This window comes from Plecotus auritus (assembly GCF_963455305.1).
Source record: "Plecotus auritus genome assembly, chromosome: 11".
In the NCBI taxonomy this organism is placed as follows: Eukaryota; Metazoa; Chordata; class Mammalia; order Chiroptera; family Vespertilionidae; genus Plecotus; species Plecotus auritus.
The window spans coordinates 27,394,034-27,409,353 of record NC_137777.1 but is presented as its reverse complement, the minus strand read 5'-3'; the positions used below and the strand labels follow the sequence as shown (position 1 = coordinate 27,409,353).

General features: G+C 37.7%; 1 protein-coding gene across 5 annotated transcripts in view; it reads right to left on the bottom strand.

Annotated features, from left to right (window-relative positions):
• COL14A1 (collagen type XIV alpha 1 chain) overlaps window positions 1–9,468 on the bottom strand; it is a gene marked incomplete at both ends in the record, with an annotated part of 185,099 nt that extends 175,631 nt beyond the window's left edge. For all 5 annotated transcript variants that reach the window (XM_080646647.1, XM_080646648.1, XM_080646649.1 and 2 more), the window contains 2 exons: window positions 550–666; window positions 9,381–9,468. In XM_080646647.1, coding sequence (XP_080502773.1) covers window positions 550–666; window positions 9,381–9,468 — 205 coding nt within the window. The remainder of the gene's footprint in view (window positions 1–549; window positions 667–9,380) is intronic.
• Window positions 9,469–15,320: the final 5,852 nt, after the last annotated feature.

Sequence of the window (15,320 nt, the reverse complement as noted above, 5' to 3'; positions counted from 1 at the left end):
TTTTTGTCAATCCTTACCCGAGGACATTTTTTTTCCATTGACTTTTGGAGAGAGTGGAAGGGAGGGGGAGAGAGAGAAACACCAATATCAGAAAGACACATCGAATGGTTGCCTCCTGCTTGCACCCCAACTGGGGCTGGGGCTCCAGCCTGCAACCAAGGTGCATGCCCTTGACCAGAATTGAACGAGAGACTCTTCATTCCAATGGCTAATGCTCTAAACACTAAGCAAAACTGGCTGGGCCAGATGTATGGTATTTTTTTAAGTGTCCTTAGAACAAAAGTATTCAACCTATGTTGAAACAGACATGAGAAGAATTTTTGACAGCCTGGAAATGTCACCTGAGGAGAACTAGGGAGAGCCCAATGGTCCTTCTTTTGACTTTGGGAATATTACTTTCTTAATTAGAAGGTAAGATGTCAAGCTCAAATATTAAATTAATAAAAAATATTTTCAGATGCTTTTAAAGCAACATTTAGCACTACACATTTTTAGTTACCCATGTGTACAGATTGCTATACTCTAGAAAATACAGTTGATATTTTTTACCTGAGGCTGGAGTCACAAGAAGTTTGTATCCACCAAATTTCCCTCTTGGAGCCTTCCATGAAATCTGTATACTATCATGAGATAACACATTATATCTTAATCTTGTGGGTGGAGCCACTGTAAAGGAAAAACAAAAAATGATTAAATGTTGAAACATTTAAACCACCATTTAAGGTAAACTGAAAAGTCAAAGTAATATATTCAAAATACATAAGACTTCAGCCTCAAAATGTGCTCTTTCGACAACCCCATTAATGAATTAACCCGTTTGCAAAACAACACAAACCTAAGAGCATTTGTTTCTTACTCAAGAGATGAGCATTTGTCAAAAAGTACAAATCTCATGACAAAGAATTATAACTTAGGGTTAGAATTCAATACTCTAATCTAGTTTAAAAATTGAAGCCGCCCTAACCGGTTTGGCTCAGTGGATACCCGGGGCAGGGGTCCTCAAACTACGGCCCACGGGCCACATGCGGCCCGCCAAGGACATTTATCTGGCCTGCCGGGTGCCGCTGCCTGTCCTGCTTAGCAGCCAACTCGTCCCGGGCCCGCAGTGCGCCTAGGAATTTGTTCATAGTTTTTTTTTTAAACTATAGTCTGGCCCTCCAATGGTCTGAGGCACAGTGAACTGGCCCCCTGTTTAAAAAGTTTGAGGACCCCTGGAGCGTCGGTCTGTGGACTGAAGGGTCCCAGGTTCGATTCCGGTCAAGGGCATGTACCTTGGTTGTGGGCACATCCCCAGTAGGGGGTGTGCAGGAGGCAGCTGATCGATGTTTCTCTCTCTTCGATGTTTCTAACTCTCTATCCTTCTCCCTTCCTCTCTGTAAAAAATCAATAAAGTATATATTTTTAAAAAATTGAAGCCAATCTTGTGCGTAAAATGCTTTCACTATGTTACAAGGATGAATTTTTCTTCTTGGAACATGTGAGCTGTGTTAGTCAACTAACTCTAGTAGGACCTGTTTTATGCCTGTAGGTTTTTCACGTTAGTAAGCCAATATTCGTTATAATGGGATCATTTAAGAAGACTGTTATGGACATATGATAGTCATGAGATCTTCATTTAAAACCACTTGAGAGAAAAATTGTAAAGAACCAAAATTTAAAAAAAGACCAAATACAAGATAATTATGTTTTACAAACTTTGATTTATCCTTCAAGTGTAGGTGATTTATACCTTTCAGAATGATACACAGCACATGGTCATGAATCATCCCAGTATATTTCATCTGTTCTGATAGCTCACAAAATGGGTAGCTCTTTATTATGTTTTGTGTAACTCATTCGAACTTCAAAACGAATATTTGGAATGCAATATCAATGTTGCAGAATTTAAAAAGAAATTATATAATATCTACATTGGTTTGTCAAAAGAAAAAAGGCTAATGCTTAACAGAAAAATTTAGCACTTACTACCCATTTTTATGTCCAGCCTTACTTTCTCACTTTAGGAAACAGAGTGTGGGGAAAGGAAGCAAACACTCTTCTTTTTTTTATTGAATTTATTGGGGTGACATTGGCTAATAAAATTATTTAGATTTCAGGTGTACAATTCTGTAGTACATCATCTATAAATTGTATCATGTGCTCACCACCCCAAGTCAAATCAGGTCTCCTTCCATCACCATTTATCCCTCCTGTACCTTCTTCTACCTCCCCGCACCGCTCTTTCCCACTGGTTATCACCATACTGCTGTCTGTGTTTATGAATTTTTATGGGCTTTTTGCTTAACCCCTTCACCTTTTTCACCCAGCCCTCCTACCCATTCCCCTGACAGCAGGTAGGCAGTTTGAACATTGCGTGATTTTCAGTTCTGTCACTTATTCGATAACCTTGAGCCAGTGACCGTTCCTCGCAAAGCCTTGTGTGTTTTTAAGGTGACAGCAATACTTTCTGCCCATGATAGATGACATTAAACATGACAATGGGTATAACACATTATAATAGGTGGTCAATAAATGTTGGCTTCCCTTCCCCATTATATCATCTGATGGGTAATCTCAGAAGTTCATTTAATCCTCACAAAAAATACATTGCTACCTCAATTTTATATATAAGGAAACCAAGGAGAAGCAAAGAGACTTGCCCAAGTCCACATACTGGTGAACGACAATCTCTGACCCCAGACAAAATGCTGTTTCTTTGGGAGGAGATCCATATTAAGAAGTCACCCTTCACTGAGATAGATGAATGAGTAATTCACTCCCCTACAAACTATCCACTCATCTGAAAGCAGTAAGCACAGAGGGACACAATCTTAAGAGCACCATTCTCTTTCTTATTGCCCTTTTTGACCTCTCAGTAGAGAATGCCAGCCATGCAAAACAAAAACATTAGCTTCCCATTCTCAATTTGACATGAATGGAAGTGTTTACATTTCTCTGGATTGTGGGAAAATATGGGTTCGTCATAAGAACAATGACTTTGAAATAGAAGAGGAAGGTGGTTAACGTGAACATTTGGATGAACAGAGAAACTATTACTTTGCTTAGTCCAAAACTTGGGGAGAAAAATCTATTTATAGATAGGTTCTTATTACTTATGGAAGAAAATTAAAAGTAAAGATTTAAACAACATATCCAGTTTCTGACCCATATCTTTTCAGTGGGCCGATAGCCATCATGGGCCAACCTTATTGCAAGGTTTTGCATGAATGCACTGATGAAAGAAAGCTGGAGGGCCTGGGAGCCATCAGGTGGAAAAGGATAACTAGCAGGATGGAGGCTGCAGTCCAGGCGGTTCCAAGAGGGTTAACCAATTCTGTCAGCACCCCAGGTGTGCTGACATCTCAAGGAGGGCAAAGAAGTTAACAACATTCGTGATTCCTAGGTTAAAGATTAGAAATCTTTATAGCCTTTTCTACCCAGGCTGTGGTTCTTTAAAGGTTCTTTAAAGGAGTTTATAGCCTGTAGTTTATAGCTAACCTTCTGAACCTAATGAGGATAACCCTGACCATGCCCTGACACCAGATCATGCTCGGACAACACAGATGGTGCCCCAGAACCCGGAGTGACACTGGCTTCCACCGAACTACTCAAGGAAATGGATTGGGAAGCAAAAACTTGCTTAATATTCAAATCCATCAATATTCAACCCTTTAAACAATTTACAAATGATTCATATAACTACAGTCCCATTACAACTGCTAGCAAATAGCAATAAGAGCATTTTCTTTTATCAAGGGACCACATCTATTGCCTATGTAAGCATAAATGCTCTCATAATCATTAAAAGAAAATGTTGGAGCCCTAGCTGGTTTGGTTCAGTGGATAGAGCATCAGCCTGTGGACCGAAGTAGGATCCCAGGTTTGATTCCAGTCAAGGGCATGTACCTCAGTTGTAGACTTATTCCACTTCTCCCGTCCCATCCGGGCCCTGGTCAGGGCTCACACAGGAGGCAACCAATCGATGTGTTTCTCTCACATAGATGTTTCTCTCTGTCTTTCCCTCTCTCTTCCACTCTCCCTAAAAATCAATGGAAAAATATCCTTGGGTGAGGATTAACAAAAAATAAATAAAAATTAAGAATAAATAAATAAATAGAAAATCTTAGACCCAAAGTTCACATTTCCTTTATGTTTTTGCCTTTAGGGGAAAACACTGAAAAGAAGAAAAGCTAGTTAAGAAAGAGAGAAGCATGAGGTCAGATTTATGAACTTCACAGTTAGCTCCTTCTTCCCTGTACGGGAGGCACTGGGGCTCGTGCCAAAGCCAGGGCAGAAGATTGACAGCAACACTGTAAGTCCATTGGAGAAATAATTGTTCTTATCTCATGGAACAAAAATTTATGAATATTTAATACCAGACCCACAATTTTTCCTTTTGCGAGCACAAAGCTTCTATACATATACTTAAGTGCAGTAATAATTATAAATGCTTGTATGAACTTGACTCAAAGGCCTAAGCTTTTTAAAAAGACAAAAATCAAGTGTAAAGCTTGATGTCTGGCCCACACCAAGAACCAAGAGCGAGCTAACAAACTCATTCTTTGTATGGTGAAGTCAGACTTCCTGTGTGGGATTGGGCCAAATATAACATTTGTGAATATATGCACTTCATCCCAGAGGGGGTTTGAGGAGAAAGACCAAGGAGGGTCCATTGGATATCTTCTTCTCTATGACTAGGCTTGTTACTTCCCTCTTTCTTTCTTTTTAAAATATTTTTTATTGAATTTTTTACAGAGAGGAAGGTAGAGTGATAGTTAGAAACATCGATGAGAGAGAAACATCGATTCAGCTGCCTCCTGCACACTCCCCACTGGGGATGTGCCCGCAACCAAGGTACATGCCCTTGACCGGAATCGAACCTGGGACCCTTCAGTCCACAGGCCGATGCTCTATCCACTGAGCCAAACCAGTTAGGGCTCCCTCTTTTTAAGAGGGAAGATTTTCTTTAAACCCCAAGAATTTCACTGCGATAATTCTCATAGAAATCAAATCTTGTGGGCAGAAAAGGAACGTTTATGTGTTTTGATTGAAGCTTCACTGTTATCAGCTACTTGGAAATTTTATTTCATAATATGACTATTAAAGGGCTAATTCTCTGCCCTTCCTTCCTTTTTTCCTTTCCTCCCTTCCTTCCTACCTTTCTTTCCTCCTTCCTTCCTTTCTACTTTCCTTCCTTCTTCCTTCCTTTCTTTAACGTTAACTCAACTCAACTGAAATCTTGCTGTTTTGACAAGTGACAACCTATGCAAAGGTTTGCTTCCAATGAAATATTCCATTAATTTCTTGAAATACTGTTTTTCACACAGGAACACTGAAATGCAGATCCTCTGCTCTCCACTCCTCATAATTACCTCCCCACTTCCTTTCCTAGCAGCACCTTGGTTTTCTTCCAAAAAACAACACTCCCTTTGCACTGCATGGGGCCCTGGCTATGCTATCAATCCGCCATCCTCCCCTGGCTCAGGGGTAGGAGGTCAGGCTGACTCGCCCAAGAATCTGTCCAAAGATGGAAGGATGGAAAATAGGTCCAGTCATTTCATTCCAAAGACATGCCCTAAAAAAAAAAGGTCACTACTTCTAGAAACTATATCCAGGATGTTCCCAGAATCCTATCCTCTTCAAAGTTTAATTTTTTAACTTTAATTTTATGAGCCACTTCATTACCTACAGTAAATACATTTTTTGCTTAAATTGGCCAGAATAAGTTTCTTTTATTTGGCACCAAACATCCCTGACTGATAGAGATGGAGCAGTATGGGCACTGAGAGCATTTTCCCCTTCAAAACATAGTGTAGGGTGCTATGTCAATGGAACAACATTATATTTATTAAGTAAAAGACCTTTAAGCAGCAGAGAAGTATTTGGCTAACTTTTCCAAGTGATCTAAAAACAACCTCATACAAATAATAACAACAAAAAAACCTTAGTGTTGTGTTTTGTTTTTTTTAACCTCAGTCATTTTTTCAATTACATGCATTGCCCAAATGTTCTACAAATAGAAAAATTAAAATTTGAGAGAAATTTACTGTGGGATATGCTACAGGGTTCTTTTATCTTGCTGGGGACCTAATATGTTATAATTTCATGATCCATTATAAAGATGCCGAAAACAGAAGGAAAATATTCTCAACTTCCAAACATGTTTGACTACTAATAACAGCAAATAACATGTGTAAATATGTTAACACAGAGGTCTTTATAAAGTTAAATCTAGCCCCGATGCAAAGTCTCCAATTTTATGTGCTTTGAGGTTTTTAAATGACAGTTACTTTACCTTTAGCGGTTCCTTCTTGTAACCACCCAACACAAACATTGCTAGAACCAAGTACAGATTTACTGCAAAATTCTGAGAAAGTTTTGGTGCCACCATTCTGTCATACTATACACATTTTTTGCCCCTGCAGCCAACACAACATTATTTTTTCTGTGTTCCAGCTCATTTAACAACTTGTCCTAAAAAGAAGATGCTGGACTAACCCAAGTATCAACAGTTATTTGAGCCAATGTGGTTTTACTTTCTCGGGAGAGGGAAAGTACTTCATAAAAGACTCACCTGAAGACACTAAGTGGTAATGCATTACCTGTTCATTAGCAATTTTTTAAAAATAAATTTTTATTGATTTCAGAAAGGAAGGGAGAGGGAGAGGGAGAGAGAGATAGAAACATCAATGATGACAGAGAATCATTGACAGGCTGCCTCCCTCATGCCCCCTACTAGGGATAGGGCCTGCAACCTGGGCATGTGCAACAATTTAAGAGGGGAGTGTTAGTTTCCTGTATGCCTTTTAATACTGGCTTCATTAGTTCTCTATTGCTGCTGTAACAAATTACCACAAAGTAGCTGAAAACAACAAAAATGTATTACCTGATAGTTCTGGGGGATCAAAAGTCTGAAATGGGTCTTACTGGGTTAAAATCAAGGTGTGGGTAGGGTTGCACTCCTTTTTGGAGGCTCCAGGGGAGAATCCATCCCCTTGCCTATTCCAGCTTCTAGAGGTTTCCCACATCCCTTGACTTGAGGCCCCTTCCATCAACAAAGCCAGCAATGGCTGGTCGAGTCTTCCTCACATGGCATTACTCTGACATTGGTTCCTCTGCCTTACTCTTGCATAGTTAAGGACCCTGTAATTGGGCCCAAATTGGACTCACCTAGATAATCCAGGATAATCTTCCTATTTTAAGATCTGCTGATGAACAACCTTCAGTGTATCTGACATCTTAACTCCCCTTTGTCATATAGGGGATTAAGATATGAAGGTCTTTGTGGACACATTATCCTGCCTACCACACTGACCTGTTTTCCATTTTGTGCATAAACATGATTCCAAATGTGTCTATAAGAATATATGGTTTGAGCCCGGCCAGTGTGGCTCAGTGGCTGAGTGTCAGCCTATGAACCAGGAGGTCATGGTTCAATTCCCGGTCTAGGCACATGCCTGCGTTGCTTTAGTTATTCCTATTCCCTCAAACCCCTGCGTCACAAAGATGAGTATGAGTATATTGCTATCAGAGTGTCCCTCTAAGAAGAGCTGTTTAAAATCCTCCATAATTTGGCTTCAATCTAACTTTCTATCTTTGTCTGTTGCCCCACCCCCACAGAACTGGCACTGAATGTACCTTCTTATACTTCTGTCTCCCTGGTGGACAGTAAGCAGCTAGAAGGCAAAAAATAAGTTTCCTTCAGCTTTGTGTCCTGAACCTGACACGCAGTATGTGCCCCACAGAAGTTCATTTAAGACAGAATTTGGTTAACAATGTATATCTGGTGCACAGCACCCCTGGAAGTCCCCCAGAAGAGCTCTAGGTGATCAGCTACTCGAAGAATGACTATTTCTGAATTGAGCTAGACTGAGATGGCAATTCTGAAGGGCTTCGTGATTTGCCTACCTTTTGTTCCCAAGGACCTGTGTCCTGTATCCCATAGTTTAGAGGGTAAGTTAACTAAGATTTCTATTATCACTTCTCTCATTGCCACTGCCGAAACATTCTTTCACCATAAATAAGAATTTGTCTGCCCAACTCATCCTGATGTGTTGCATGAAGTATGGGAAATACGGTCAGTAACTCCAGTGATTTAACACTGCTTGAGTATGCAAAGAGTTGAGTTCCATTCCTTTCCAAACAAGTGTGCCTCACTTTAAGGAACCAGGGTGTGGTTCTTGCATTTGACTTCTTTTACAATCCTAAATTCCACACATAAGACATTAACATCCCTAAAACAACGTTAGCACAGTTAGACTTCATTGCTCAGCTGATGAATGACTATTTCCACGTTTATCTAGTAATGCCACTTGGAGTACTTATACGTGTTATGCACTTACTTTGAGGTTTAGCATACTTTTTCTATAAAGGGCCAGACAATAAATATTTTAGGTTCTGTGGGCTTTATAGTGTGTGCCATGACTATTCAATTTTGTCATTGCAGTGTGAAAGCAGCCACAGTCATATATAAACAAATGCTGACTTCCAAAAAAATAAAAATAAAAAACACAAACTTATTTATAAAAGCAAGCAGTGGGCCAGAACAACTCCTGACATACTTTAGAAAATAAATGGGAATCAAAAATAAAAGTGCAGCCCTAACTGGTTTGGCTCAGTGGATAGAGCATCAGCCTGCGGACTGAAAGGTCCCAGGTTCGATTCCAGTCAAGAGCATGTACCTTGGTTGCGGGCACATCCCCAGTAGGAGGTGTGCAAGAGGCAGCTGATTGATGTTTCTCTCCCATCAATGTTTCTAACTCTCTATCCCTCTCCCTTCCTCTCTGTAAAAAAATCAATAAAATATATTTAAAAAATAAAAATAAATAAAAGTGCAGATCCCAATAAAACAAATAGTAGATTTCAAAAACTAAGTTCAATTAGAACAAAGTTAGAAATGCTTACAATGGTGTATCAGCAGCCTCCGTCAGACCCTTAGTAACTTTCACACTATGTCCTCAGTTTTTTTTAAAAAAAGGAGCAAAATTCAGGACCAGGTGTGAAGTGGTTGGAATATTTTGCAGAAATTCTAAGAAACAAATGCATGATTGGAATATACACACATTATAGCTCCTTTTTAACAACTGATTTTATAACATGCAAATTTGTGTTACTCATTAAATTTGCACAGACTGAAAAGAAACAAGTTAAGAATAAGCTGTTTAACCAATTGCCACAGATTACTATGCTCAATCACTGGTGTGCTCATCACCTTCATCCAAGCTGTGGCACATTTTCACAATGTAAATAGTTGGTAGTATTGGGTAAAAACCAGCACATAACCCTGCCTACACACACAGTTTAAGCACTATTAGGGTAAGTCAAATAAATAAATAAAAAACAGTAATCAGAACCAAGAAGAGCAGAGTCGCAGAACCTAGTATCTTTAAGTTTTCCATTACCTTGGCCCTGGACAAAGGTGCAAAAGTAAGCAATTGCCAAAAAAGCTGGGAACAGCCAGTACTGCATCTTGCACTGGAAAATCTTCATTTGACTTCTTGCTTTTCACATGGGATGCAGCACCAATCCTGGAAATGGAGAGCACAGGGATACTGAGAAGACGGAAAATAAAGTAGTTACATGGGTCATTTAGAACAGGCAAACAAGCGAACGGGGATTAGTATTGTCAGGAAGTAATTCATTCATTCAGTAGGGCATCATATATTTCACTCAAACGTATAAACTGATAAAAGAAAGGTGTTTGAAAAGATGCTGTAAATGGAGAGAAACACCTGAAATATTTGGAAGAGAAGTTCAGAAGGTATTTTGTGACTCTTTTGGAAGGCATAAATTGCACAGTGAATTTCCCAGGTGGGTAAATTCCTAAGGTTTACCTGAAATAGATATTATAATCAGACAATCACAATTTCCTTGCCAGTAATTTTTTAAAATATATTTTATTATTTCAGGGAGAGGAAGAGAGAGGGGGAGAGAGAAGCATCAATGATGAGAGGAATCATGAATCAGCTGCCTTCCACACGCCCCCCACTGGGGATCCAGCCCACAACCCAGGCATGTGCCCTGACCGGAAATTGAACCGGGGACCTCTTGGTTCATGGGTCGACACTCAACCACTTAACCACATGGGCCAGGCAATAGTTATTACAATATTATTGACTATATTCCCTATGCTATATTCACATCCCCCTGACTATTTTATAACTACCAATTTGTATTGTTTAAAACCTTCACCTTTTTCGCCCAATCTCCAACCCCCCTCCTTTCAGGCAACCATCAGTCTGTTCTCCGGGTCTGTGAATCTGTTCCAAATAAAAGAGGGTAAAGGGGAGTAAATAGTGATGGAAGGAGATTAGACTGTGGGTGGGGAACACAAAATGCAATATACAGATTATGTGTTATAGAATTGTACTGGAAACCTATATAATTAACCAATGTAACCCCAATAAATTCAATAAAATATATTTTTTAAAGTGGTGGTACATATATACCATGGAATGTTACTTGGCCATAAAAAAAAAAAAAAAAAAAAAAGGAATGAAATCTTACCATTTGCACAACATGATGGACCTAGAGGGTATTATGTTAAGTGAAATAAGTCAGATAAAGACAAATACCATATGATTTCACTTATATGTGGGATCTAAAGAACAAAATAAAAAACACTTCTTAACTTTTCACTGAGTATTTTTTTCATCCAGGAATGGATGCTGAATCTTGCTTTTATGACTTTTCATTTACTGAGCTATTCATATTTTCTTCTTTACCTCTTAGTGGAATTATGTTGACAATGCCTAATATTAATCTATCCTTGCAATCCTACCTGTTCATGGCAATTACTGTGTTTTCTTAAACTTTAATGTAATTATAACAGTTTTAGCTTTCAGCCAAGCCATTTTCAAATAGATAATAAAGTCACATTACTTCTTAAATGAAGATTCCAATAACTGAAACTCAATAATGACACCATATTTGAGGTATTTATATTGTTTATATTCTTAAACAAGAAAGACATCAACTTATATTTTTTAAATATTATTTATTGTAGCTTATCTTTAAATTCTTCCCCTTCTTGATTGTTTATTTTACATTAGGATGAGTAATAACATATTGGGAGAAGTAGAATTTTAGTTTTCCCAAGGTTTTCTGCCAAGTCTCCAAATTTTTGGACAGTGAAACAGGGGCAAGAAAAATCCCAATTCCTATTAAAGTGCCATGACATAGTTTAACACTGACCAAAATGTCAAAGCCTAGTTTGTTGAAACTAACCAAAAGCCTGCACAAAACAAATAACTCTGCCTTTTTTTTTTTTTTTTTAGTTTAAAACATTATGATAGAAATGACTACTTAGTTCTGATTTCAAAAGGTAGAAACCAATTTAGGTAAAGTTGATAATGTTTAGTACGAGTTTTCTCAAAACACTTGTCACCATTCTATAATCAGTAATGTAAAACTATCCTCATTAGGGCGAATTTTCCCTTCCTCTACTTCATATGTTTGTTTTATTTAATCTCATTTGTACAATTAAATTTAACAAGGAGCCCTGAGTACAACTCATTTTATCAAAATTCCTTAAAATATGTATTCTAAAGTTTCATAAACCATTCCTACACATAAGCACATGTGCCTGCGCATGTGCGCGCACACACACACAGACTTACACACATATACACACCCAAGCCTTGGATAATGTTCTATTCAATCAGTGCTGACTTACAAATAAAAACTATAAACTTAAACAAAATTGTAGCTAGCCATCTGGCATACCAGACCCTGAGAGAAATTATTTATAGTATTATAATTTTCATTTCAACAGTCATTTATTGAGAGCCCTACTATATAACCAAAACTCTCTACTTGGTATTAAAGAAGATACAAAAATTCATATTATATGATCCCTACCCTCAGTCAGCTTACTTACAACTTTATTGAAAAGGAAGAATGAGAGCAAATATGTTGCAAAGCTAAATGAACTAAGTGTGAAATAGAAAAAAGAGCACAAAGCGATGATATATAAGTAGAAACCTGAGAGTTAGGAAGACAGTAATAATTTGCTAGAGGTCCTTGACTAACTGGTTTAAACATTCTATGACTAGATTTCTTATTCAATAAAATGTGCAAATTAACATGTATCTTATGGAATGATTGTGATCATGTTAATAATGTACTCAGAACACAGGTAGCTCTCAAAATGTTCTAACTAGTTGCATGTTAGCAATGGCTTGAAAGAATGCAAAGGAAAAGGGAATATATATATATATATATATATATATATATATATATGCAACTGACCAAACGACCAGAACGACCGGATGCTATGATACACACTGACCACCAGGGGGCAGAAGCTCAAAGCAGGAGCTGCCCCCCTGGTGGTCAGTGCACTCCCACAGCCAGCCAACCTCTCCTGGTCCCTTCCCCCGGCTAGCAAACCTCCCACAGTCCCTCCCTCTGTCCAGCAGGCCCTGTCCAGCAGCTGGCAGGCCCGCAGGCCTCCGATCGGGACTAGGCGAGATGGCCCCGATAGGCCCTGATTGCCGGCCAGGCTTAGGAACCCCATCCATGCACGAATTTCATGCACCAGGCCTCTAGTGACAATAAATAATTTGTTACTTGAATGGCTACTAAACAAGGAAGGAGTCAAGAAGTCCTTATCTTTCCCATCATATTAAGGTTTCAGGATTAACATGACATAAAGGTTTAGGCAAAAACTGAAGACCCAGATAATGACAGAGGCACAGTGTTTGCATGGGTGAATGACTTAACTTTTCTAAGTACATTCTGATCCATTTTTATCATTTTCCAGATGACAAATCTGTATAGGTTCAAACTAATCAACCATAGGAAAATGTGGAAGATTTGACGTAAGAGCAATTTATAGATTTAGAAAGACTTAACAGTTCTAGCTAACAACTTCATGCAAAGATCTGGGAGAGAAAAAAAAGAGAGAAAGAGACTATTTTAAGCACATTTTAAATTAAGCCCAGGAAAAATAAGAATCAGGGGCATGTAATGGATGTCTTCAAGTATTTGAAGAACTTTCATATGGAAAATAACATGAAATAAAAGAGCTACAGACTAATATCACATATTTATATCAGTGTAAAAATTATTTTGTCCAGCTACTGTAAATACAACTTTTGGATCAATGGACTAATCCACAGAAATGTGGGTTTGAATATAAAAATTCTCTAGCACTTAGAATAGGTTCCTCTCTTTTAATCGAAGTTCTGAGACAGAATGTTTCTCTTCTAAGATCAATGATAGGACAAGACTGTCAACATTGTAACATCTTACCATTTCATTCAACATTGCACCAGAGGTCCTAGTCAGTGCAATAATGTAAGAAAAACAAATAAAAGGCAGAAGGAGTGGGAAGGAAGAAATAAAATTATCTTTATTTCTAATCAATGTGATTTTTTTTATACAGAAATTCTTAAAGAATCTACCAAAGAAACAAAACCTACTTGAATGGATAAGTAAATTTAGGAAGGCTACAGGACTAAAATCGTATTATTATAGCAGCAAACAAATAAAAGTATTTTTAAAAACTCCATTTATAGTAATAACACAAAATACTTAGAAATCAAGTCCTCTGCACTCTTCAATGAAATACTTAAAAATTAGTAAGATATGGAAGTCTTCCATACTCTGCTGTAAAAATTACAAAAATATGAAACTACATTCCTGAGAGAAATTAAAGAAAGCCTAAATAAACAGACCAGTGTACCATGTTCATGGATTGAAAAATTCAACATTGTTAGGATGTCCTCAAATCAATGTGTAGACTCAAAGCAATCTTAATCAAAATCTCAACAAGTAATTTTTTGGTAGGATTTTAAAAAATTTATTCTAAATATTGCATAAAAATGCAAAGGAATTAGAACAGCCAGAGCAATCTTTAGAAAGAAAAACAAGGTCAGATGGCTGACAATTCCTGATAGCAAAACTTACTATAAATCAACTGTAATGACAACAGAAAGGCATGTTATTCTTTTGATGTGTTACTGGGCTCTATTTGCTAAAATGTTATTCATATTAATAAGTGCACTGATATAAATATGTTACATTAGTCCATAGCTCTCTTATTTTATGCTGTTACTTTCATATCAGCATTACTTTTCTGATTTTATAAAAATAACTTTAAAGTTTCTTTCCATATATGCTACAACGGAACAATCATGATACCATTGATACTATTGATTTTTTATATTTGGTTAACATTCAGTTACATTACCATTTTATATATTGTAAACTCAATTGCAATGGCATTTTTGGGAGACTACTTTTTAATAAAATTTTCAAATTTTTATGCCTACTGTTTTATTCACAATCTTACCTAATAATAGACAAACATGTAAATTGACCATACCTCTGCTATGCCCACAGCCAATCAGAGTGAGTATGCAAATTAACCCAACAAAGATGGCAGGCTAATTTGCATATACAGGCATGGAGCGGCTGGGAGGGGCGGAATGCTTGCTATGAGGGGGAGGTGGGGGCAGCAGAGGGAGCTACAGGAGCAGTGCTCCGGTCAGAAGCCAGGACTTGCCGGTTTCCGGGCAGCTGGGAGTGAAGCCAGGGGAAGGAAGGCCTATTCTTGCACAAATATCGTGCAACAGGCCTCTAGTTTCTATATAATCTAGGGTCAGTTTTAGCAATTTATGTTTTGTTTAAAAATAACCCACTTCATGTAAGAATCCTAATTTATTGGAATGCACTTATTTTAATTTCTATTTAATTATTTAAATTTCCTCAAGTTTTGTGATTGTTTTCCATTCTCATTACTTACCTTTTGCATTTGGGCTTCTCTAATTTTACTTTTTAAAATACAAAAAAAAAAAAAAAACAGAATCAAAGTCACAACATCAAAAAGGAAGGCTCTCAAACTTAATTTGTTCCGGAAGGCTGTTCAAGAAGTGATTTGTTTGAAAACCAACTCATTTTTTTCCCATTAGAAATAATGTAAATTGAATTAATCCATACCAGACCCCCCAAATGAGTCCCTTATATACAGTTTTAACTTTCTTATATACAATAAAGTACGTGTCTAAGCTCTATTGTTGTTCTCACAATTTTCCTTTTTATTTTACTGCTATTAATAAACTTCTTAGGAACCATGGTGACTTACTGTACATATTTAATAATATTAAGCAGCAACAGCCTGGTCAACATGGCCCAGGAGGTCACAGTTTAATTCCCTATCAGGGCACATGCCCAGGGTGCAGGCTCAATCCCCAGTGTGGGGCATGCAGAAGACAGCCAATCAATGATTCTCATCATTGATGTTTCTATCTCCCTCTCCCTTCCTCTCTGATATCAATAAAAATATATTTAAAAAATAATAATAAGCAGCAACAAAAGCAAAAAAACCTGAAAACATT